At 43.0% G+C, this 25,427-nt stretch overlaps 1 protein-coding gene across 2 annotated transcripts in view; it reads left to right on the forward strand.

Annotated features, from left to right (window-relative positions):
* LOC124290436 (polypeptide N-acetylgalactosaminyltransferase 5-like) overlaps window positions 1–20,963 on the forward strand; it is a 36,668-nt gene extending 15,705 nt beyond the window's left edge. For both annotated transcript variants that reach the window (XM_046727135.1, XM_046727136.1), the window contains exons 3-13: window positions 141–209; window positions 2,482–2,635; window positions 5,818–5,990; window positions 6,093–6,257; window positions 6,610–6,817; window positions 8,118–8,235; window positions 11,391–11,573; window positions 12,595–12,723; window positions 13,270–13,350; window positions 13,463–13,600; window positions 14,505–20,963. In XM_046727135.1, the coding sequence (XP_046583091.1) occupies window positions 141–209; window positions 2,482–2,635; window positions 5,818–5,990; window positions 6,093–6,257; window positions 6,610–6,817; window positions 8,118–8,235; window positions 11,391–11,573; window positions 12,595–12,723; window positions 13,270–13,350; window positions 13,463–13,600; window positions 14,505–14,687 (1,601 nt within the window). In that variant the 3' untranslated portion in view covers window positions 14,688–20,963. The remainder of the gene's footprint in view (window positions 1–140; window positions 210–2,481; window positions 2,636–5,817; window positions 5,991–6,092; window positions 6,258–6,609; window positions 6,818–8,117; window positions 8,236–11,390; window positions 11,574–12,594; window positions 12,724–13,269; window positions 13,351–13,462; window positions 13,601–14,504) is intronic.
* The last annotated feature ends 4,464 nt before the right edge of the window (window positions 20,964–25,427 follow it).

Below are 25,427 nucleotides of genomic sequence, written 5' to 3' on the forward strand. Positions count from 1 at the left end.
TGCAACAAATGACGTCACAAAAAATATATCTTTGTTAACGCTCTGTGAATAGAAAAGTGAAAGATTAAATAATACTATATTCTTTATTGGTTAGGATATCCACAGATATCTCCTTTGTTTTCATCTTTTGTTTCTTTCAGTCAATCTAAGGGGAGATAATCCGGAGAAGAAGAGCAAGATGAAGATTCTCAATCCCCATCCGGGTCTTGGTATGTGACATTTTGTTTGTTTGTTTAATTCAAACGCCGCACTCAGCAATATTCCAGCTTTATGGCGGCGGTCTGTAAATAATCGAATGTGGACCAGACAATCCAGTGATCAACAGCAAGTGGGATAGGATGACATGTGTTAACAAAGTCAACGAAGCTGACCACCAGATCCAGTTAGTTGCCTCTTACGACAAGCATGGGTTACTGAAGATCAGTTCTAACCCGGATCTTCACGGGTCTATGACATTTGAGTAAGTGAATCAATATTGGGTGACAGTCCGATTTGATCAGGTGTCAGATGTCAGATGTCAGATGGGTGAAACTAACAGCAGGGTAAGGTGCTAGATAACCTTAAAACGATCCAGGCGAACCAATATTCGAATCATAGGATTCTGGAGTTCTCAAGGGAAGTAACTCTACACATCGAATATCCGCGGGTTAGACAACTGGGGCTCTGCCCCTTAAGAGGAAGGAGGGCCCTAATGGTAAACGTTGACAATAATGGCAGTGAGTGAGTGAGTGAGTGAGGTACAAACAATATGGCATCAGTATCAAAAGACACAAACTGAGTGAATGAGTGAGGTTTCACACCGCTTTTAGCAATATTCCAGCAATATCAAGGGGAGCTCACCAGCTTCACACATTTTACCCATGTCGGGAATCGAACCCAGGTCTTCGGTAACTTGTAACATCGCGTTGTCCGAGTGTGTTTGGTACTATACTATACATGTACTATACTATGCTATACTATACTATGCTATACTATAACTGTACTATACTATACTATAACTATACTATAACTATACTATACTATAACTATACAATAACTATAACTATAACTATACTATAACTATACTATACTATAACTATACTATAACTATACTATACTATACTATAACTATACTATAACTATAACTATACTATAACTATACTATAACTATACTATACTATACTATACTATAACTATACTATACTATACTATACTATAACTATACTATAACTATACTATAACTACACTATAACTATAACTATACTATAACTATACTATACTATAACTATGCTATACTATACTATACACTATAACTATACTATAACTATACTATAACTATACTATACTATAACTATACTATATAACTATACTATACTATACTATAACTATACTATACTATACTATAACTATACTATACTATACTATACTATACTATACTATACTATACTATACTATACTATACTATACTATACTATACTATACTATACTGTGGGCGGTGGGGGAACCTTGTGGTTAAAGTCGTCATGCCGTTGGTTCGTTCTTTAACCCCGCACTCAGCAATATTCCAGCTACATGGTGGCGGAATGTAAATCATCGTGTCTGGACCAGACAATCCAGTGATCAATAGCATGAACATCGATCTACATTACTGTCAAGTCAGAAGCCTGACCACCCGATCCCGTTAGTTGAATCTCACGACGACAAGCATGGGTTACAGAAGACCAATTCTAAGCAGGATCTTCACGGGTGCTCGTCATGTTTGGTTTTAAAGTTGTTGGAAGTATTTTAGTCCTCTCACGTCGACTATCGGGAAAGGTCCAGTAACTAAGTAATCTTATACTAGCTTTGGGTTCAGAGATAATTTACACATTTGGTACATTTCTCACGTGTTAGTGCCGGCGAAGCTAATACATGTATGATAATGGGACGGTGGGGTAGCCTAGTGTAGCGTTGACTCGTCACGCCGAAGACCCGGGTTCGATTCCCCACATGGGTACAATGTGTGAGGCCCATTTCTGGTGTCCCCCGCGGTGATATTGCTGGAATATTGCTAAAAGCTGCGTAAAAACATAATCACTCACTAATATGATAATGGGATTGAAACACGAATCCATGCTTTCAAGGGACATAGCTCTGCCTATATACAACAACCCATCGATGGGTAACGCATGTCTATTGACTGCAGCAATTCATGGACATTTCTAGGGCAACAAATCCAAATTCAAAATCCGGTTTTACTTGAAGCGTTCATAAAATCAGTCAATTTCTGTCTGCTCTGTGCAGGGGCAGTGGGGTAGCCTAATGGTTAAAGCGTCCACTCGTCACGTTGAAAACCCAGGTTCAGTCGTGATATTGCTGGGGTAAAACCATTTTCACTCACTCAGTCTTGAAGATACATAATTATTATAAATCTGAAAAAAACTAGTTTCTGTTAGTTTTGTGGTTTAGCTGCCATTCAAATCACGTCTTTTGAAGTCATAGAATATTTTGCCGACTGTTCAGGCGAGCGTGGAGCAGCCTCTATCGTCGATGCGTCGTTGCTGAGTCCTGAAGAGAAGGTGGCGTTTGAACAAGGGGATGCCGTCCACCATTTCAATGAGTTTGTTAGCGACAAGATCTCCCTGGAGAGAGCGGTGCCCGATTTCAGGAATCCAGAGTAAGTAGACTATTGCATTACGGTTGATTCCGTGGGAACCAAATATATTTATGCCAGAAATTTTACAGACTTTGCTACATAAATTTCGGAAGTGAAATTATGGTCAAAATATAACCTCATTTTGACTAAACATAAGTCGCTTTGGTTTATTTGTGGGAAACCAACTAGCGTCATGTTTTGTACAAGTACCGTCTTTGGTAAGACGACGTGGGATCGAACAACCGATCTTCCGCCCTCCGGCAGACGCCTTATCCACTAGACTACAGAAACGGTGTGAACGATGTAGCCCAATTTTTTTCTAAATATCTTTTGGTGGTGGTTTGGGGTTTTTTGTGTGCGTGTTTTTTTCTTGTTGTTTTTTCTGCATTTCCCGAGACAAGGTGTTTTGTTGCAAATCTTGGGCGGTAGGGTAGCCTAGTCGTTGAAGCGTTCGCTCGTCACGTTGAAGACCTTTTGAAGACCTGCTTCCACAAAGCGCTAAGATGATCGTAACTCCCATGCTTTAAGTTTAACATAGACTTACGACAGTCGTAGCGCTACGATCGTGTTGTTGAATGGGCCCCGGGTTCGATTCCCTACATGGGTACAATGTGTGATCCCACTTGTGATGTCCCCCGTCGTGACATTGCTGGAATAACGCTAAAAGCTGCGTAAAACTAAACTCACTCATTGTTAAAGATCAAAATATATTTTTCAAATACTCAAAACAATTCTCTATAGGATGCGGGTAGTTATATGATTGTATTATCAAAGCTATGTTTTGAGTTACCAAGATCAGGTTTTGTGACGTGGCTGGCTAACTAACCCATGGATGCACAATGTGTTTTGACGCTAATATCAGTGGACATATAGTATGACCAGAAATTATTGCGAATTTTAGGAATATGTTTAATTGGATTTCTAGTATAAAACAACCTTGACCAGCTATCAAGTGCTTGGTTTCATTCAAGAGAGACAACTCCGTTAATTCTTTTCATTAGTTTGTGAAGCGTTATCCTCCTTTGTTTACTTGCTAGCAGACGACATTTTCAGTGATCCTCACTATGGATGATTTAGAGAAGAGGAAGTTGATTTTAAAACATTATAGCAAGGATATCAGATCAGCTAAAGTGATTTCAAGCAGAACAGGCATCCCTTTGTCCACTGTTTATCGTGTTTTGAAAAATTGCAAATGGATGGCATTGAGCACCAGGGAGGCGCAGGTAGGCCCAGAAAATTGACTGTCGGTGACAGGAGGCGGCTTGGTAGTCTTGTTTCTAAAAACAAACGAAGCAGTTTAGAAAACTTAAGGCTGGATATGATTGATAGAGGAACTGTGGCTGTCTGTAAAGGAGACAATTAGAACTGAGCTGCATGCAATGGGTTGGCAGAAAAGTCGAGGAATTCCATCACCGATCATGAAACCTGAAAAAGGAACGAAGGTTGAACTGGTGCTTGCAGAATAGAAATTTTAACTGGGACAATGTGATTTTCTCAGATGAATGTTCTGTGTGGCTGTCTCCTAATACACTGAAATTCTGGACCAAACAAACAGGAAAACCTTTGTATCAGCGCCCAAAGTACAGTCCGAAATTTAACGTGTGGGGCTGCATATCTGTGTAAGGGGCAACGCCCCTCTGTGTATTTGAAGGGAATATGAACAGTGAGCGGTACACAGATATTCTCGAGGGACATTTACTTCCATCTGCTCACGTGTTCTATGGAAATTTTGGATTTTCCAGCAGGACAACGACCCAAAACATCGTTCAAAGCATTCACAGGCCTGGTTTCGGACCCAAAATATGACATTATTAGATTGGCCAAGCTACAGCCCTGACCTAAGTCCAATAGAAAATGTTTGGGGACTTATGAAGGAAAGTGTCAATAAGAAAAATCTGACAAATATTGCTGAAATGAAAGAAGAGGTGGTCCGATATTGGGACAGCATGGTCCACGACTTTCTAACTTCTTTGATCAGTAGTATGCCCCGCCGCATTGAAGCCTACATTACAGCCCATGGTGACTTGACAAAATACTAACTGTTCACCTGTCTTTGAATCTGGAGTTATGTTCTGCTAATATTCACATTTAAAACGTGAGTAATGGGTGAAAAAATATAAAAAGTTACAATCTTTAAATTCTCAATAATGGTTGTACTGGACATAATACATTCTATAACATTTGAATGGTACAGTATATTATCACGTTAGAGGACTCAACCATGCGTCTGGTCCAGACTCGATTATTTTCCATCTGTCGTCGAATTGCTGGCATTTTGACGTAAGACAACATTCACGTGATTTTACAATGTCTAAATTAAGGCACAAATATTATTTCCAAAATCAACCCCCATACGTTTCCGACTCCAGAGGGGCGGTGGGGTAGCCTAATGGTTAAAGCGTTGGCTCGTCACGCCGAAGACCGGGTTCGATTCCCCACATGGGCACAATGTGTGAAACCCATTTCTGGTGTCCCCCGTCGTGATATTGCTGGAATATTTCTAAAGCGACGTAAAACCCAACTCACTCACTCACTCCGACTCCAGAGAGTGATGACACCGGGTGTTCGCGAAAGGTTACCCTATACTGAGTGGCCGATGAGCTACGTTAACATGGTTTTACGCAGCTTTGATATTCCAGCAATATCACAACAGGGGAAACTAGAAATTGGCCTGACACATTGTATCCATGTGGGGAATAAAACCTGGGTCTTCGGTTGGTTGGTTTGTTGTTTAACGCCGCACCAAGCAATAATCCTGCTATATGGCGGCGGTCTGTAAATAATCTAGTTTGGATCAGACAATCAAGTGATCAACAGTAGGAACATCGATCCAAGCAATCTGTCAACCATATGTCAACCATCTGTCAACTACGTTAACGAGCCAGGGCCCTTATTCTCGAAACGTTCGTAGCCCTAAGAATTCGTAATTTTGATCGTAGCCAATGTATTAAGAATGGGCTCAAGAAGTTCGTAGGGCTACGAACATTCGAGAATAGCTAGCCTGGCCATCAGATCCGGTTAGTCGACTTTAACGAGAAGCATGGGCTGCTGAAGATAAGTTCTAAACCTGATATTCTCGGGTTCCGGGCGTGACGAACAAACACTTTAACCATTACCCCTTTCAGAACTCTCAAGATACAAAACGTATTCACCTTAGGAGGGTCATCTCTTTCTTTGCATCTTGGTTTTCCTTTGTGTTCCAGATGCCAAGCTGCCTTCCAGTTCTACCCCAAAGACCTACCGTCCGTATCGGTGGTCATCTGCTTTTATAATGAGGCATGGTCAACACTTCTCCGGACAATCCACTCTGTATTGAACAGGACCCCTGAAAACCTCCTGGAGGAGATTCTACTGGTGGACGATGGATCGAACTTAGGTGAGAGGAGAATGAAACTAAAGATAGAAATCAAGGGCTCATTACGAGTGCTATCTTGTCACAAAAAGAGGCACACATTATAATGTTGTTTCGTTTCTTCAGGGGACCTGGGCGAGCCGCTTGACGAGTACACGGCCGCCATGCCGAAAGTGCACGTGATCCGGACCAATCAGAGACTGGGCTTGGTGAGAGCCCGGATGGAGGGTATCAAATTTGCCAGAGCCCCCGTGTTGGTGTTCCTCGACTCTCACTGCGAATGTGGTTATGGTAGGTAGATGGAAGGAAATTTAGAACGACAACGAATTAATATTGTCCTCATTTACTGAAAATCAGTAAAGTTTTGTCACTTATTTGTGATGGATATTCGGTCTATTCGGTCTATGAAGCATAAACGGATAATATTGGCTTGGTAAGCCGATCGAATATTATGAACTGACTAGCATTTTGGTTTAATATTTTGGGTACAATACGTTTCTCTGTCACTTGCGTCATGGGGAAAGGCTTGTATTCAATCCCATACCAACCCCCACCCATTCCTGCCCTCCCACCCCCATTCCCTAATCCCAACTCCCAATCGCAAGTGTTCACCAAGAATTTAATCATGTTTTGTCTTACACAGGGTGGTTAGAGCCTCTGTTAGTCCCCATCAAAGACAACCCCTCTACCGTTGTCACCCCAACCATCGACGTCATCGACAAGGACGACTTCCGCATCAACAACGCGGACAACAACATCGGCGGCTTCAGTGCAGAGTCTATGACGTTCAACTGGATTTCAGTGCCGCCCAGAATCAACCGCTACAGGACAACAATGGCGGACCCGTTTGTGTACGTTGTGCTTCCCACGTAGGGCTTTCGGGGTAGAAATATATTTTATGATTGCTACCCCTGGATTGAATTGGTGATTCTGTTGAATGCGTGCCATTATTCATTACAACAATCGGGGCGATGGGGTAGCCTAGTTGTTAAAGCGTTCGCTCGTCACGCCGAAGGCCCGGATTCGATTCCCCACATGGGTACAATTTGTGATGCCCATTTCTGGAGTCCCCGCCGTGATTTTCTGGAATATTGCTAGAAAAGGCGTAGTCACTACTCAATCACTGCCGGGTTCAGACCCATTCGTAATTCTACCATGACTCAGTAAATACAGGAACTAGTTAATTAAAGTCATTGAATATAATGCATTATATTTAAAACAGTAGTATTTTTATATCTAAATAAATGGTAGAATGAAGATGAACATATTGTGTTGGAAAATCAGAGGTATATAACAAAATTATAAAAGCTCTAAATATGATTAAAACCGAACGCGTAGAAGATCACAGTTTTAAATCAAATTTAGAGCTATTATAATTTCGTTATATACCTCTGATTTTCCTACACAGAAGTCTTCTCCACGTTGTGATTGGTCTATGAATGCACGCATCGAGTTCATGTAACGATATATCGAACACTCACTTTGTATTGATCTTCTATAGTTGTAAAACTCTCTATCAATTCACTGTGCAGAGTTATGTCCCTTGTACACGCCAGTAACCTGTGATCTGGGTTTGCGTTAGGTTATACTTATTTTGTATCTAGGTTTGTCAGCACTAGCTACATGGTGCTCGCGGGTTTTACGTAGAGGGGGTCGAGTAACTCTCCATTCCGCGGGTTTCTAAGGAATAGAAGAGGATATAACCCTACTTAAATTACATTCGAAGTATTGGGAAAATTGCTGTTATCAAAATTAAATGTCAAAATGACAAAATGAATGTTTTATTTTGAAACTGGTACACATCGCTCCATTCCAAGTCAGTTCACACGAAGCTGACCCTCCATGATATAACAAGAATACCCTTAGAAGCGGAGTTAAACCCACCCCGGTCACTCGGTCACTTTCCCATCCATCCACCCACCAACCTAGCCACTCACTCGATCACTTTTCACTTGTTAAACCCCCGCCATACAGCTGGAATATTGCTGAGACTAGAATTTCAATCACATAAACTCACTCACTTGTTAAACAGTTCATTAAAAGAAATCCAAAGAACAAGTGATTGTTAAGGTTTTGTCTTTTTAATGTTTTCTTTGTCATTGTCACTATCACAGTTTGTAAAATATTCACGACTTTGTGTTACGTCCACAGCTCCCCGACGTTAGCAGGTGGACTGTTCGCCATAAACAAGGATTACTTCAGCAGCATAGGGATGTACGACACTGGTCTGGAGGTGTGGGGAGGGGAGAACCTGGAGCTGTCACTCAAGGTAATACTGGGTGTGGGGAGGGGAGAACCTGGAGCTGTCACTCAAGGTAATACTGGGTGTGGGGAGGGGAGAACCTGGAGCTGTCACTCAAGGTAATACTGGGTGTGGGGAGGGGAGAACCTGGAGCTGTCACTCAAGGTAATACTGGGTGTGGGGATGGGAGAACCTGGAGCTGTCACCAAGGTAATACTGGGTGTGGGGGGGGGAGGAACCTGAGCTGTCACCAAGGTAATACTGGGTGTGGGGAGGGGAGGAAGCTGTCACTCAAGGTAATACTGGGTGTGGGGGAGGGAGAACCTGGAGCTGTCACTCAAGGTAATACTGGGGTATGGGGAGGGAGAACCTGGAGCTGTCACTCAAGGTAATACTGGGTGTGGGAAGGGGGAGAATCTGGAGCTGTCACTCAAGGTAATACTGGGTGTGGGGAGGAGGGAGAACCTGGAGGTGTCACTCAAGGTAATACTGGGTGTGGGAAGGGAGAACCTGGAGGTGTCACTCAAGGTAATACTGGGTGTGGGGAGTGGGAGAACCTGGAGCTGTCACTCAAAGGTAATACTGGGTGTGGGGAGGGAGAACCTGGAGCTGTCACTCAAAGGTAATACTGGGTGTGGGGAAGGGGAGAACCTGGAGCTGTCACTCAAGGTAATACTGGGTATGGGAAGGGGAGAACCTGGAGCTGTCACTCAAAGGTAATACTGGGTGTGGGTATGTACTGGGTGTGGGAGGGAGAACCTGGAGGTGTCACTCAAAGGTAATACTGGGTGTTGGGAGGGAGAAGCTGAGCTGTCAAGGTAATACTGGGTGTGGGAGGGGAGAACCTGGAGCTGTCACTCAAGGTAATACTGGGTGTGGGAAGGGGAGAACCTGGAGCTGTCACTCAAGGTAATACTGGTGTGGGGAGGGGGAGGGAGAACCTGGAGGTGTCACTCAAGGTAATACTGGGTGTGGGAGGGAGGGAGAACCTGGAGCTGTCACTCAAAGGTAATACTGGGTATGGGAAGGAGGGAGAACCTGGAGCTGTCACCAAGGTAATACTGGGTGTAGGGAGGGAGAACCTGGAGCTGTCACTCAAGGTAATACTGGGTGTGGGGGAGGGAGAACCTGGAGCTGTCACTCAAGGTAATACTGGGTGTGGGGGAGGGAGAACCTGGAGCTGTCACTCAAGGTAATACTGGGTGTGGGGAAGGGAGAACCTGGAGCTGTCACTCAAGGTAATACTGGGTGTGGGGAGGGAGAACCTGGAGCTGTCACTCAAGGTAATACTGGGTGTGAGGAGGGGAGAACCTGGAGCTGTCACTCAAAGGTAATACTGGGTGTGGGGAAGGGAGAACCTGGAGCTGTCACTCAAGGTAATACTGGGCGTAGGGAGGGGAGTACCTGGAGCTGTCACTCAAAGGTAATACTGGGTGTGGGGAGGGGAGAACCTCGAGCTGTCACTCAAGGTAATACTGGGTGTTGGGAGGGAGGAAGCTGTCACTCAAAGTAATACTGGGTGTGGGGAGGGAGGAAGCTGTCACTCAAGGTAATACTGGGTGTTGGGAGGGAGGAAGCTGTCACTCAAAGGTAATACTGGGCGTAGGGGAGGGAGGACCTGGAGCTGTCACTCAAAAGGTAATACTGGGTGTGGGGGAGGGAGAACCTGGAGCTGTCACTCAAGGTAATACTGGGTGTGGGGGGGGGGAGAACCTGGAGCTGTCACTCAAAGGTAATACTGGGCGTGGGGGGGGGAGTACCTGGAGCTGTCACTCAAAGGTAATACTGGGTGTGGGAGGGGAGAACCTCGAGCTGTCACTCAAAGGTAATACTGGGTGTTGGGAGGGGAGGAAGCTGTCACTCAAAGTAATACTGGGTGTGGGGAGGGAGAACCTGGAGCTGTCACTCAAAGGTAATACTGGGTGTGTGGGAAGGGGAGAACCTGGAGCTGTCACTCAAGGTAATACTGGGTGTGGGGGAGGGAGGGGGAGAACCTGGAGGTGTCACTCAAGGTAATACTGGGTGTGGGAGGGGAGAACCTGGAGCTGTCACTCAAAGGTAATACTGGGTGTGGGGGGAGAACCTGGAGCTGTCACTCAAGGTAATACTGGGTGTGGGGAGGGGAGAACCTGGAGCTGTCACTCAAGGTAATACTGGGTGTGGGGAAGGGAGAACCTGGAGCTGTCACTCAAGGTAATACTGGGTGTGGGGAGGGGAGAACCTGGAGCTGTCACTCAAGGTAATACTGGGTGTGGGGAGGGGGAGAACCTGGAGGTGTCACTCAAGGTAATACTGGGTGTGGGGAGGGAGTACCTGGAGGTGTCACTCAAGGTAATACTGGGTGTGGGGAGGGAGGGAGAACCTGGAGGTGTCACTCAAGGTAATACTGGATGTGGGGGAGGGGAGAACCTAGAGCTGTCACTCAAGGTAATACTGGGTGTGGGGAGGGAGAATCTGGAGCTGTCACTCAAAGGTAATACTGGGCATGGGGAGGGGAGTACCTGGAGCTGTCACTCAAGGTAATACTGGGTGGAGTTGGGAGGGAGAACCTGGAGGTGTCACTCAAAGGTAATACTGGGGTGTGGGGAGGGAGGAAGTTGTCACTCAAGGTAATACTGGGTGTGGGGAGGGAGGAAGCTGTCACTCAAGGTAATACTGGGTGTGGGGAGGGAGGAAGCTGTCACTCAAGGTAATACTGGGTGTGGGAGGGAGGGAAGCTGTCACTCAAGGTAATACTGGGTGTGGGGAGGGAGGAAGCTGTCACTCAAGGTAATACTGGGTGTGGGGAGGGAGGAAGCTGTCACTCAAGGTAACACTGGGTGTGGGGAGGGAGAACCTGGAGCTGTCACTCAAGAAGCTGTAATGCTGGGTGTGGGGAGGGAGGATGCTGTCACTCAATGTAATGCTAGGTGGGTGTGGGGAAGGGGTGAACCTGGAGCTGTCACTCAAGTTAATACTTTGTGGGATGATGAGGGCAAGGATTCATATTCACTGAAGGAGAGGACTGGGCCTGAAAATAATTACGCCTGTTCTGGTGGTGTTTCTTCAGACAATCGTAAGTATCTAAGTCGAAATCAAGAAACCCCAGTAGGGCTATTCGTCCTGAACAAAACACATCAGTCGTTGTCGTCACATGTTATAACATCAAATGTTATTACAAAATACACTCTCACTCTCCCCAGCTGTGGATGTGCGGCGGCAAGATCCTCATCAGCCCATGTTCCAGAGTGGGCCATATATTTCGCCTCAAGTCCCCATACGTCAACGTGGGAGACACGTTCCTGTCCAAGAACGCAGCGCGCGTGGCGGAGGTGTGGCTGGACGAGTACAAGTGGTTCCACTTCAAGAGCAACCCTTTCTCACCGGTATATGATTATATTCTTTAACATAACACAATAGACGAAACATTGCATTTCAGCTGTGGTGAATCATCTGCGAATTAATTTCAAATTTCAGTGCTCTAACTCGTTCATTAAATTGACTGCCTGTCCAAAGAAACTGTACGCTTGGAAACTGTATGTGACCAATAGCTTACAAATGTCATCAAAATGTTTCTAGACGTCGACTTCAGAACCAGAACACGTCTATGACATTATATCTGTATCAAATACGCCACTATCGAATAACCATTTCTTGTTTTGATATTTACCATTCAAAAAAAAGTTGGGGATATTCCATTTTGCGAGCATACCACTAGCCCCTGCAAATGCATATGAGAAAAGGTAGTATATGGCAATACAGATGAAACATTTCCAAAGGAATGGAATAAATTGTCACATTTTCCCTTAATTTCTCTTCATCATCTGTTTCCTCCTTGGCGTCATCATTGGCATTTTATCATTCTTGTAATTCCAATATCCCCTACGTTTTTTAATGGTTTATTTTAGCCAACACCAAATATGAGTGTATACTTTCTTTTGACCGTCAGTTCATTACTGTTTCTCTGTTCCGGACGGATTCAATGAATAACAAGCCATGACGTAATTGTATCGCCTTGCTGTTACCTCATCCCGGCGTGATATCCAGATATTTCTTTAAGGCTTTGCAAAAGGAAATCCTAATTCCTGAAGAGCAGGGGCAGTGGGGTAGCCTAGTGGTCAACGCGTTTGTTCGTCACGCCGAAGACCCGGGTTCGATCCCCCATGTTGGTACAATGTATGAAGCCCATTTCTGGTGTCCCCAGCCGTGATGTTGCTGGAATATTGCTAAAAGCGGCGTAAAGCTAAACTCACTCACTCACTCCTAAAGAGCATGATAACTGCCAGCGCAACGCCGAGGCGCATCGGTTGTATCGAAAGGGGTGGATTTCCACGATGTTTTTGATAGTGATGGTTTGCTGCAGATGTTTCTCTGTAATCCTCAATGTGACACCTTGTACATCCACAGGCCAACTACGGCGACATCACGTCGGCAAAGAAGTTACGTAGCGAACTCAAGTGTAAGCACTTTGACTGGTATCTGGAGAACATCTACCCCGAGTTGTTCATTTCCGGTTCCGGTGACCACTTTGGGCAGGTAAGAAGAATTAGGTTGTGTCGAAACTCCTCCACAGGGCTCCATTGTCCGACGTATATCACTGACTCACGACCAACCTACGCCCTCTTTAGTTTAAGGTAGACTAATAAGAAAAAGGCAATAACTATAAACCCGTGAAGCTTGGCGTAAGTGTTTTCAAATTGCTAGGTTGTGTTGTTGTTGTTTTTTGGGGGGTTTGGTCTCTTTTTGTTGTTGTTTTCCGAATCACACGTTCGGCAATGGCCTTCAAGCCTGGACACCTGTTACCTCCATTCGTAACTATTCGCCTCTTTCCGTAACCTACAATCGGAATGCCGGAATGACACAAGTAGTTACGAATGTCGCTACCCCCGCACGCCATGGTAATGGACACGGGATTTAACAATAACATTTCAGTAACGGAAAATGTAGAAAATTGACAAATTTAACGGTGGTCAAGAAATATTATGACATAAACCGTAGTGTCATGTAATTGGTAGCGCTTTGATTGACATAATGGAAAGCCTACAATGAAGTGTCTGTCAACCTGTATACTTTCTTCTACAGATTTCTCATGTAGGAACGGGCTTGTGCCTGTCTTCTCCGCAATGGGAGCAGCCATTAGTGATGCTCAATTGTGGTACTGGGGTAAGTCTGACGTCACTTCCGCTTATTTCATGTTTTCAAATTGAACAATAAATAATTACCTTTACCTTTATGATAATTGTGATCGGAAACTCTGAAACTTTTCTGTATGCAGACAATCTGGGAATCTGACAAGATGCTGGAGATCCGCCATAATTTCTACTGTGTGGACTTCTACCCTGGCGTGCACCACGCGCCGTATGCCATTCCGTGCAAGTCAGAGCAGACGACACAAGTGTGGACATTCAAAAAGGTATGAATGTATATCATTAACGCCACAACAAACGCACGCGCACGCACGCACATACAAACACAGAGAGAGACACACACACACACAGAGGTGTCTTACCATTCCGCCACATTCACGCTCACACACGCACGCACGCACGCACACTATATAAGCTGGATTATTGTTAAACACATTTCCCTGATGTAAGGAAGTTAACCGAATATAAACATCTAATATGTTATATTTGGGATTACAATTTCTTAGTGAAGTACAGATTCTAGTACTTTTGTTGGGTTGAGTCCCATCCGGGATTCGAACCCACACCCTCAGAGTCAGGCACCTAATCGCCAGCACACAAAGTCAGCCGCCTAACCCGCTCAGCCACCGCGGCTCGCCGTGACCAAATGCCATTATTATTATTCAAAGTTGTAAACTTGTATCATCAGGGTCCTCCTTATGCTTAAGGGACACGGCCCTGGGCCCGTTTCACAAAGCTATCGTAGCGCTACGACTGTCGTTCCTCCTATACAGCAATACACACTTACGACAGTCGTAGCGCTACGAGAGCTTTGTGAAACGGGTCCCAGTCGTTTAAGCCGCGGATATTCGATATGCAGGGTTGCTTCCCTTGAGAAATCCAGAATCATATGACTGTTCGTTTTTGAATACTGGTTCGCCTGGATTGTTACTAGGTTATCTAGCGCCTTACCCCTGCTGTTCTAAGCCTGGTGAAACTCACTCACTCACTCACGCACGCACGTTATTTTCGTTGCTACTCTTGTCTTTTCGCAGTTCTTTGTTTTTTCGCGGAAAGACACGCGTAGGTACGAATGTGCATATATCTCCCGGGTGATAAACTCACTCAGTCACTCACTCACTCTAGATAACTGAATGTGTCTAACATTGCCGGGTACTGTTTGACCAACAGGCCGAGGGTCAGATCATCCACCAGATGACCAACTCATGTCTGACAGTGAAGGACCCGAAAGTCATCACCCTGGAGCCGTGTGTCCCTGATGACGTCTCCCAGAAGTGGAGCTGGCCAACAAATCCCCATTTCCAGTTTAACAGAACAGCTGCTGCAGAAATGGCGAAAGAGGCAGGCTGGTGAAGCACTCGGCACACATCGGTAGAGTTCGTGAATGATCAGTTACGTCACAAACAGAAATTGTAATGGTTTTTTGAGAGACAGTACATTGAGTGCAATCTCTGGTTCAAGGTACGAAGTGCTGATTGTATTAACAAATGTCCTGTTACCCCATGCTTCAGGAGTTATTTTCGTTGCTACTCGTGTCTTTCCGCAGTCCTTCGGTTTTTCACGGAATGACACGAGCAGGTACGAATGTCGGATGATAAATAAGGTCGGTAAAAATTATACATATTTTGTTACCTATTGTAGATTATGACACATTCGTTGGTCTACTGAGCCCAATACTCCTTGTGACGCTTCTTTTTTTTTATTAAAATATAAAACGAAATGGTTGGGGTTAGAGGTTGCTGGGGGCTGGATCCCCTACTCCTTCAGGTCTGCATAATAACGTAATACATCCATACGATAACCAGCAGTACAATAGTGACAGCGAGATCATACAATAACGACCAATCGTACAATAGAGACAGCGATATCATACAATAACGACCAACCGTACAATAGAGACAGCGAGATCATACAATAACGACAAATCATGCCATAGATAGCGGGATTATACAAAACGACCAGTTGGGCAACAGAGACAGCGAGACCATGCAAAAACGACCAACTGTACAATAGAGACGCGAGATCATACAATAACGACCAACTGTACAATAGAGACAGCGAGATCATACAATAACGACCAACTGTACAATAGAGACAGCGAGATCATACAATAACGACCAACTGTACAATAGAGACAGCGAGATCATACAATAACGACCAACTGTACAATAGAGACAGCGAGATCATACAATAACGACCAACTGTACAATAGAGACAGCGAGATCATACAATAACGACCATTCGTACAATAGAGACAGCGAGATAATACAATAACGACCAACCGTACAATAGAGACAGCGAGATCATACAATAACGACCAACTGTACAAAAGACACAGCGAGATCATACAATAACAACCAATCGTACAATAGAGACAGCGAGATCATACAATAACGACTAATCGTACAATAGAGACAGCGAGATCATACAATAACGACCAATCGTACAATAGAGACAGCAAGATCATACAATAACAACCAATCGTACAATAGAGACAGCGAGATCATACAATAACGACCAATCGTACAAAGACACAGCTAGATCATACAATAACGACCAACTGTACAATAAAGACAGCGAGATCATACAATAAAGACCAGCCGTACAATAGAGACCGCGAGATCATTCAATAACGACCAATCGTACAATAGAGACAGCGAGATCACACAATAACAACCAATCGTACAATAGAGACAGCGATATCATACAATAACGACCAACTGACGAATCATACAATAGGCAGTGCCCTAAACATCACCAGGAGTAATTATATAGATGTGAACCTTTCGTTAATAACTGTCTTTAACACAAAGACGTCACACTAAACACACACAAGTCCAATCATGTGCAAGAAAACCACAATAGGGTGAAATATACTTCAGCTGCCTTGAATATTTATTTGTATAGCTGTGCCAGCGTCTTTCCGAGCGTGTTGGGGTGTGTATTAAGCATATTAATGACGTCTAGACCAATGGGGTGTATATCATGTGAGGGACGTCTACACGAGTGTATTTGGGGCGTGTATGAGGGACTGGAATTTAATCAAAAGTATTTCGACATTATGTGTTTTGAATTATTTATGTCACAGTGAAACATACCTATTTTAGGTAGACGTTTTTCGTTTACGTTACTGTCACCCCAGACTCAGGCCAGTAGGTCGAGGTGAAAGTATATTTCCATTTTAAATTATAATTGATTTATAAGAAAAACATGTTGTGGGGAGGAGGGAAGTGAGGATGGGTTAAAATAGGGAAATATACAACAAGAAATAATGACATGTTGGGATGACTACAGTTAATTTGTTTTCTTTAATTGTTTTAATATTTATTTGCTGTCAGGGGAATAAAAACACCGAGACGGCTTTTCAAATAAAACTTGTTCGGAGGCCACGGACTTTACAGAGCAAGTATTAAAAAAGTCTGACCTTATTTTGAAATTATACCCTTTACATTTCGCTTTGTGTTTGACCATGGAATGTATCGTCTAACTTGTGTATATATCTAGTTACGAGCTAATTTCCTTGAGTTCAGAAGTACTAACAAAGCTAGAATCAACAACGTCATAATCAAAATCCTGCTTTATGTTTCCACCTGTGTGCAAGTGTCAATCAAAGCAAAAAATATATATGTTATTTATGTTTTTTATACAAATGTCAGTATAACCTTCCTGACAGCTGGTAGCAATGGGTAACAACATGACAGGGTCTGAAGTGTCATATTAAGTTGGTGCGGGTAACATCATCCTCGGTTTTCTGCAATATCTGTGTTGTGTTGTTTATTGGGGCGGTGGGGTAGCCTAGTGGTTAAAGCGTTGGCTCGTCACGCTGAAAACCCGGGTTCGATTCCCCACATGGGCACAATGTGTGCGGCCCATTTCTGGTGTCCACAGCCGTGATATTCCTGGAATATTGCTAAACGCGGCGTAAAACCATACTCTCTCACTCACTGACTCACTCACGTTGTGTTGTTTATCACTACAGAATAGAAATACACCCTTGCACACCGAGGATGACACCATAAACACACATGTCGTATGTCCTGTATGACGAATCATTCCGACTATAAGTGCTGAGGTAGGGCCATGTCTAAGATTAACATAGCCTGACGTCTAGTCTCTGAAATTAACATTTGTTTTTGGAAGAGGCGACTAACGGGATCGGGTGGTCAGGCTTGCTGGCTTGGTTGATACATGTCTTCGTATCCCAATTGCGCAGATCGATGCTCATGCTGTTGATCACTGGATTGTCTGGCCCAGACCCGATTATCTACAGACTTCCGTCGTATAGCTGGAATATGTCTGAATGCTTACAGTTTAGTAAGTGAATGGAAGTTTTAAACAATTAACTGTCCGGCTGTAAATACATCAGAGACGATACGTTTAGTCTGTACCAATTTTTCGCAAATGTCTTTCACACCAACACGTAAATGAGTTTCGATGTATTTTCCCCGACATAATCGATAAAAGATGGGCGGCGGGGTAGCCTAGTGGTTAAAGCGTTCGCTCCTTACGCCTAAGACCAGGCCAAGGTTACAATGAATGAAGCCAATTGCTGGTGTCCCCCGCCGTGATATTGCATAAATATTGCTAAAAGCGGCATAGAACCATGTTCACTAACTCACTCACTCGACCAGCCCAGATTGCTAGGGACCATGTCAAACGAGAAGAATATGGACCTTGTCTGTAAATAGACAAGTCAATATTGTTCTGTCAGAACAGAGGAAATACGGTATAGGGTAATATTAGCCTTACGATGGAGCTTCACATTTCAACACGTTTTGTCCACAGCTTGGTGATCCATGTGCAGTGAAGATACACATCACGTCCTCATAGTTAATCCACAGAGGTCGACCCACTGTAGATTCCATACGTATTGTTTTCTGTTTGTAAACGAGCTATTTTGTATGGATAGATGTGTAGTCTATCTATGCATTCAGACGCATGTTTTTGTTTGTTTGAAAAGGCTCAATCAGGAAAGATCAACTGACAATTTGATAATTAGAAAGTCGTTTATCATATTGACATGGTGGCCCATATGGTCCAATAGGTGAATTCCTTTGTCAATTGGTACCTCGTTATAAGGACATTTTAAAACCGGCTCGTTTTGATGTTGAACTATTTTGTTTGTTACAGATGTACGTGTAACTATAGAATGTGTTCGCCCTGAGATTGGGTTAGGTCAGGGGCGAAATATCCACAAAGGTTCCCAGATGTGTTACATTGATGTGTCCTCATGCAAGCCATCATAATGGCGTGTTGATGTCATGAATAGAGAGGGTGCCTTATATCGAGGGAGTAGTCATTTAGTATATGGTCAAAAGGATAGCCGATCGAAAATCAAGGAATATATTATCCTAGCACGCATGTGTTTGAAACGTGTAACAAATTGAATATTTAAGTAAGAATGAGTTGTCATTTGTCAATTCAGTATCTGGCATGTTGATGTCATGAATAGAGATGGTGCGTTATAACGAGGGAGTAGTCATTTAGTATATGATCAAAAGGATAGCCGATCGGAAATCAAGGGATGTTATCCTAGCACACATGTGTTTGAAACGTGTAACAAATTGAATATTTAAGTAAGAATGAGGTGTCATTTGTCAATTCAATTTATGACGTCACGGAATAATCTTGAATTTTATTTAACTCGCTGAATCAAGAAAAATGCTGCCAGCGTGTGTTATTATTGATAGGCGGGTGATAATCTTTTGCTTTTCGGGAAAAATACATCCAGAGCTCTCAACCCGATTAATAAGTGACTGGTCCTTAGTTGTGTCTGTACATCATTATACTCTATTGCCTATTGACCTGTGTTAGCCACGCTATAGCGAGGAAATGTTGAGAAGGCGCATGATGTCGTTAATGATTGACACATAAGTTATTGACATGTTAATCTGGATTGGGACAAATGTGTTTTAGGGACTGATTTAACATTTTCCGCAACGTTTACAATACCAATCAATTATATCTATTTTCCTAAATTTACATTTTTTAAAATTTAGAAACAGATTTTTTTTTTAAACTTTGAAACAAATTTGTAACGGAATTGGGTATACCGATGGCTTTCAAGAGGTTAATGAAAAGCATTTTCATTTTCTCAACCACAATCACATGTTTGGGTGTTAATACGAATTACACGACAAAAATCCGACTCGAGTGAGTCTTTATTCATGTAATCGACTTTGAGAAGTTTTTTCATGACAATAATTCTTTGAAGACTGCGAATTGAAGATAGAATTGTATTTATGGTATTGAGTAAAGTCATGTGTTTCAATTTGATTAACGCCATTTACAAGCAGATATTAATCATATTATTCGTCTGATGTCCCACCCATCCAGGGTATAAAAGCTCATGAGCAAGAATTTTAAATCAAAAGGAATTACTACGTTTATTACATCTGAGTTACTTTCAGCAGAACCGCTGTCATACATTAGCAATTTGTACGTTTTGGCGAGTTTGCTGACTTGAGTGTTGACTAATATATCCTGATACAGGGTTGATTTTGTCCGGATTTACAAGGTGCCAAGAAAACGAGGTTCTACTTTCCACAAACATCCGTGGGACCGAACAGAAGTCTGTTGGTAACATGAATTAGTATTGTTTTATGTGCCATAATGACTAGGACTGCAACGATTCGGTTCGATTCATCGAAAATAAATCTGACACTTTCGATTTTCGATAACCATTATCACTATTTCGATTCAATATTTGAATACCTTTTTAAATTATTTCCACACAACCAGGACGTAATTTTGACTCCAACTCGAGCAGTTTCGAGGGCTGAAATAAGGCGAAACGTGATTGGTTGACGCCGGGCTAATTATCCGGTGAGAATTGTTGTTAACAGACATCACCAAGTTGACGATGGATTTCACGCTTAAAAAACGCCGACTCTGAGAGTTAAATGAAATCTGATGTTTTTACTTGTTTTAAGAATCGAACCGAAATGATCGAATCGAGGGCCCAATATCGAAAATCGAATCGAATCGAGGTCTGGGTTAATCGTTGCAGCCCTAAATTAATGACTCCTGAAATGGATTGGGAGTTCGTTCCACAACTCGATCGTGTCGCTATAGACTGATCATGATCGCATACTTTAACATTGACTTCTTCAAACGTTTTTTGTAAAGGTGTTCTCATTGTTTGTCTCAACCTACTTTTTTATGCTAAACGTTGGACAACTGACAAAGCATCTGAAAAAAGTAATGAAAAACTAGTTCATGGTCATGTAAAACAGATGTCTGAAGTTTTCTTCGACTAACATCTCTGATATGAACATATTTTACAGTAAACAATAGTTTCTAAATTAAAATAAAATATAAAAAAATGGAGCCAAGAGAGACTTTCTTCATTTTCTGAAACTGTGGTAAGTTAGACTTGTCACACATTGCATGGGCTGCATGGGGTATATTTGTTTCAGGGTCTGTATGACAGACTAAACTTTCTGCACCTATAAAGGTGGCGTCAGTGTTCTTTATACATTGTCGTTTATATTTATCATGAATTAATGGATTATATTCGTTATTTGTACAGTTATATCTTTGAGGGAAATATGTTGTTGGGAAAGTAGTATTGTTAGAGTGAGCGGTATGCATTGTCTTTATGCAAGCTGAAATAAATTATTTTTCACAGAATGGATTTTGTCATAAATGACTGACTCTTCTTGTCAAGCACGACTTTACAATTGCTCAGACCCTCTGCAACTGCAGACTGTTTATACAATTTCTGGCCAAACCGGGACAGGTGCTCTGGCCTGAGGCAAGGGAGTTTACAGGCTAGTGGAGTCTCATTCGTCACCACTCGCCCCTTTCCGTAACCTCCAACAGGACGGCTTGTCCCGGAATAACACGATCGAGTTGGTCGCGGATGTTGAAGTCCGGGTTTACTTTTATAGACAGTTAACCCCTTTGCCTTCGGAAGATTGGTCGTATGTGGTCCCCTTGTCTGAGATGCCTACGTGCAGAATTGTGTCCCTTAAGCGGACAAACAAACTGTGATCGAGGGTTCGAATCCAGGTAGTAATTTTACTAGTAAATGTTCATTCCTGCGTCACTGGAGGCTCTCCTCGCATATCAGGTTAACATGCGCTGCCATAATTGAAATAATGCTCAAAGCGTACTAAACCCATCTCTCCCTGGTACACGTATTTATTTAAATGGACAGTAGGATTACAATCTGTAACAAGTGGGTGAATGAGTGAGTCCAGTTTTACGCCGTTTTCAGCAATATTCCAGCAATACCACGGCGGGAGACACCAGAACTGGGCTTCACACATTGTACCCATGTGGGGACTCGAACCCGGGTCTTCGGCATGAACGCTTTAACCACTACGCTACCACAATCTGCTATAAAGTGAAAGCGACGCTATGCTGCCATGAATCCCATCTCGAACTATCGGTTCCTGGCTGTCTTGGATCTACGTGCACATGATTCATTCTTTTACTTTGGTCAGTTGACAATATTCTTGTTTTTTTTAGACATTTTGCAAAAGAGGTTTGGTAGCGAATGAAGATCTTTTCCCACCTTAGTAGGTAACACTCTTCGAAATGTAAACGCCGTTCCAATGTTCCGACTGTACATCGGACAAAGTGATCATTGCTGCGTTGCACTGCGATCTGCCACCATTCCAGGTATATCATGCAAGGAGAGAATGAGTTGCAGACATGAAATTTGATTTCAAAACGTTTCTAAGCAGTGTTTAAGACTCTAGAAGAAGGCACAAAAGGCAAGGAAAGTTAAATATTTCAACGATCCTATTATATTTTCCATCTTCCATTGTCTGCCAGCAGTATATGTGAACCAGCATACATATTCGTTTCACTGATGTTCAAATGGCGGTGTCTTTTATTTAATGTCACATTCCGCAATTCCAGCTAAATGAGAGTGGACTTAGTCATGTCCGGAACAGATAATCCAGAGATATTATGAACGATCCACATCAGGATATGTCAACAGCCATCCAGCCAGGTCGCTCGATCCTTTTGATCTCTCTCTTAGGACAACACAGGTTGCTGGAATCCTTTTCTAGCAAGGAGCATACACGGTTCCTTTTATGAAATCGCTTTTTGGGACTGGACTTAGCTGGCTGTTTTGCGCGCGCTGACTCGCGATACGCGAGACGAGGCCCCAACTTACTTCCGGTACCAGGTTTCCGGTGACAAGCGTATACTAGTATTCAAGAACCAGTTATGGTTCAAAATTGTGCGACCGCCAAATATGACAGTCGTAATAGTTGGCTAATTCCGAGATGGTTAGATCGAATTTTTTTTATTCCTGCAAGGATTGTCGGTTCCTTACTGTCAACTGACATACCCGAGACCATTCGAAAAGGTGTGAAATGCTATTTGTCACCGGAAGCACTAAACAACGTAAGGTCTCGAGAAGTGTCATGACCTGGGTAGGAGCCCTACAGGTTGCTCGGGATCTATCCTCGTCACTGGCTCTTTCAACCAGCACAAGTTGCTCGGGATCTATACCAACATGGAACCCATGTCATGGACTCTTTCAACCAGCACAGGTTGCTCGGGATCTTTCCTAACATGGAGCCCATGTCACTGGGTCTTTCAACCAGCACAGGTTGCTCGGGATCTACCCTAAAAAGGAATTCACGTCACGGACTCGTTCAGCCAGCACAGGCTGCTCGGGATCTATCCTAACATGGAACAAACGTCACTGGCTCTTTGCACCAGCACGCTTTAATGGATCTCACAGAACTGTCTCCAAAAAAAAAAGGAACCTACAGGGCAGGCTCTTTCAACCAGCACACTGTACTCGGGACCTATTCTAACAAGGAACCCATGGCGTTTCCTCATTCAACCAGCACACGTTCATGGGGACCTATCCTAACATGGAACCAACGGAGGTTGCTCTTCAACCAGCATAGGTTTCTGGGGACCTATCCTAACAAGGAATCCACGTCACTGGCTCTTTCAACTAGCACTGGTTGCTCGGGATCTATCCTAACGTGGCACCCACAGAGTTGGCTCTTTCAACCAGCCTGTTTTAATGGATCTTAAGGAACCTACGGGACTGGCTTTCAACCAGCACTCTCGTCTAGGGACATATTTTAACAAGGAACCCATGGGGTTACTCCATTCAACCAGCTCAGGTTGCAAGGGACATTTCTTAACAAGGAACCGATGGAGGTTTCTCTTCAACCAGCAAACGTTTCTGGGGACCTATCCTAACATGGAAGCCACAAGGTTGGCTCTTTCAGTAAGCATGTGGCTGGAGACGTTGGAGATTGGATCCTTGTAACCTAGAATACCCACAGTAAAATGGCAATGTAAAACCACATCCACATAAACTGTTTTAGGGGCATTCTAGAAGTTGTAAATAATAGGAATGACATGTCTTGATGGATAATCAACTTCTTTATTGTGCAAAAGCGACGTTTCGGTATAGATACTTACACCGGTGTAAATAAACATACCGGAAAGTCGCTATTGCACAATAAATAAGTTGTCATTCCCACATCCAGATGAACACAAAACAAACTGTGATTTTTTTTTTAACAACTTTTAATACAGGTGATCCGACATGAGGAATGCATGAATAAAGCAAGTTGTTAGCCAGTAACCACTATTACCAATACTATAGGTAACTAACACACATGCAATAGAAATTTTAAATATAAACACAGTAGAATGACAGCCTCTAAAGACATCCACAAAACATCTCTGTAAACCTCTTTATTAAGTGCAAAAAAATACTGCTATTCCTAACCTGAAGTTGGGGCCGAGTGCATGGTTGGTCAGTGCAAGTTGTCACCACACCCATCACCATTGCAACCAACAACGTGAGTTTTATGGCCCACCTTGTTGGATCAGGACCTTCACTCTCTAACTCAGCAACCTTGCTCAATAAGGCAGTAACTTGTGACCCTAAAATCCTCAAACCAAAATTAAATTTCACAATTGTGTACAAATATCTGGGTCTTGTTTCTAGAAGAAACTCAGTTGGGTTAATGTTACAATATGGAGTTTGGCCTCCATGAAGTACCGATGAAGGACGAGATGGGTCAAATAATATCAATAATATCAGAGTGCAAGATTTCTCTTGAGTAGTTCCCAAGTTATGCTTACAACTTTTCAGTATTCCAATTAATCCAGTCGCTCAAGACTAATAACACTCAGGAAGGATTTGTAACATTTAGTTTTGTATTACCTCTCTTACTTCAAAGAGATGGCAACACTGTCAACTGTTTGGCTACTGATTTAAAAATATATATTTCTAACCCCACTCTTATAATTGAGCTCTGCACTAACAACTCCATCCTCGATAATCTCCAGGGTATACGTTACGATCACTCTCCACTATACACCTGGATGCATTCACATCTTGGCCCGATAATTATATTACCTCCCTTTGCTGGCTCTGCATTCTCACAGTAGCCAATCAGCTAAGCATTCATTACATCCGGCTTGCCAGTGTCAACAAAGATAGCGGCCGCATTCGCGAAGGTTTGTTCGCAGTGTCACTCATATGTTGCCAAGTTAAAACAGTTAGATATTTTAAGAAGCAAAAGTGAGTTGTGATTGGTTCGCTCAACTTCCCAGCGTAGACACCTGATTGGATAAAAAGCCAGCCAAGGGAGGTAATAAAATCATCGGTCGAAGCCGTGGATGCATCCAGGGTATAGCGGAGAGTGATGGTAACGTATTCCCTGGAGATTATCGAGGATGTAACAACCCAAGAATTGATCAAGTAAGATACAACTTGGGATTCAAATACATGATCATCAGATCCAGGCACTGCTAAGGAATGTAACTCTGCACATCAAATTGTTGTGACCTTTAGCCACTTGGGACCTGAAGAACCTCACTGACATGTACAACAATTATGACCTAAAGGACATGATTCATGCGTTCCTGAACACTAACACCACTAGAACCAATAGAAAAGTGTCAACGTCTTGATATAGAAAAATGATTTATCCCTTGTAAGAACTGGGACCTCATGGGAATCCAATACAAGTAACAGCTGCTACCATGACAACCGACTAGATGCAGTACATGTATATGACAAGCATTGCTGGAGAGCAGGATTTCTCAACACTGGCACAATGTAAACAACAGCACTGAACATGCTCAATA

This window comes from Haliotis rubra, unplaced genomic scaffold (assembly GCF_003918875.1).
Source record: "Haliotis rubra isolate DU_JTF1 unplaced genomic scaffold, ASM391887v1 Scf465, whole genome shotgun sequence".
NCBI lineage: Eukaryota > Metazoa > Mollusca > Gastropoda > Lepetellida > Haliotidae > Haliotis > Haliotis rubra.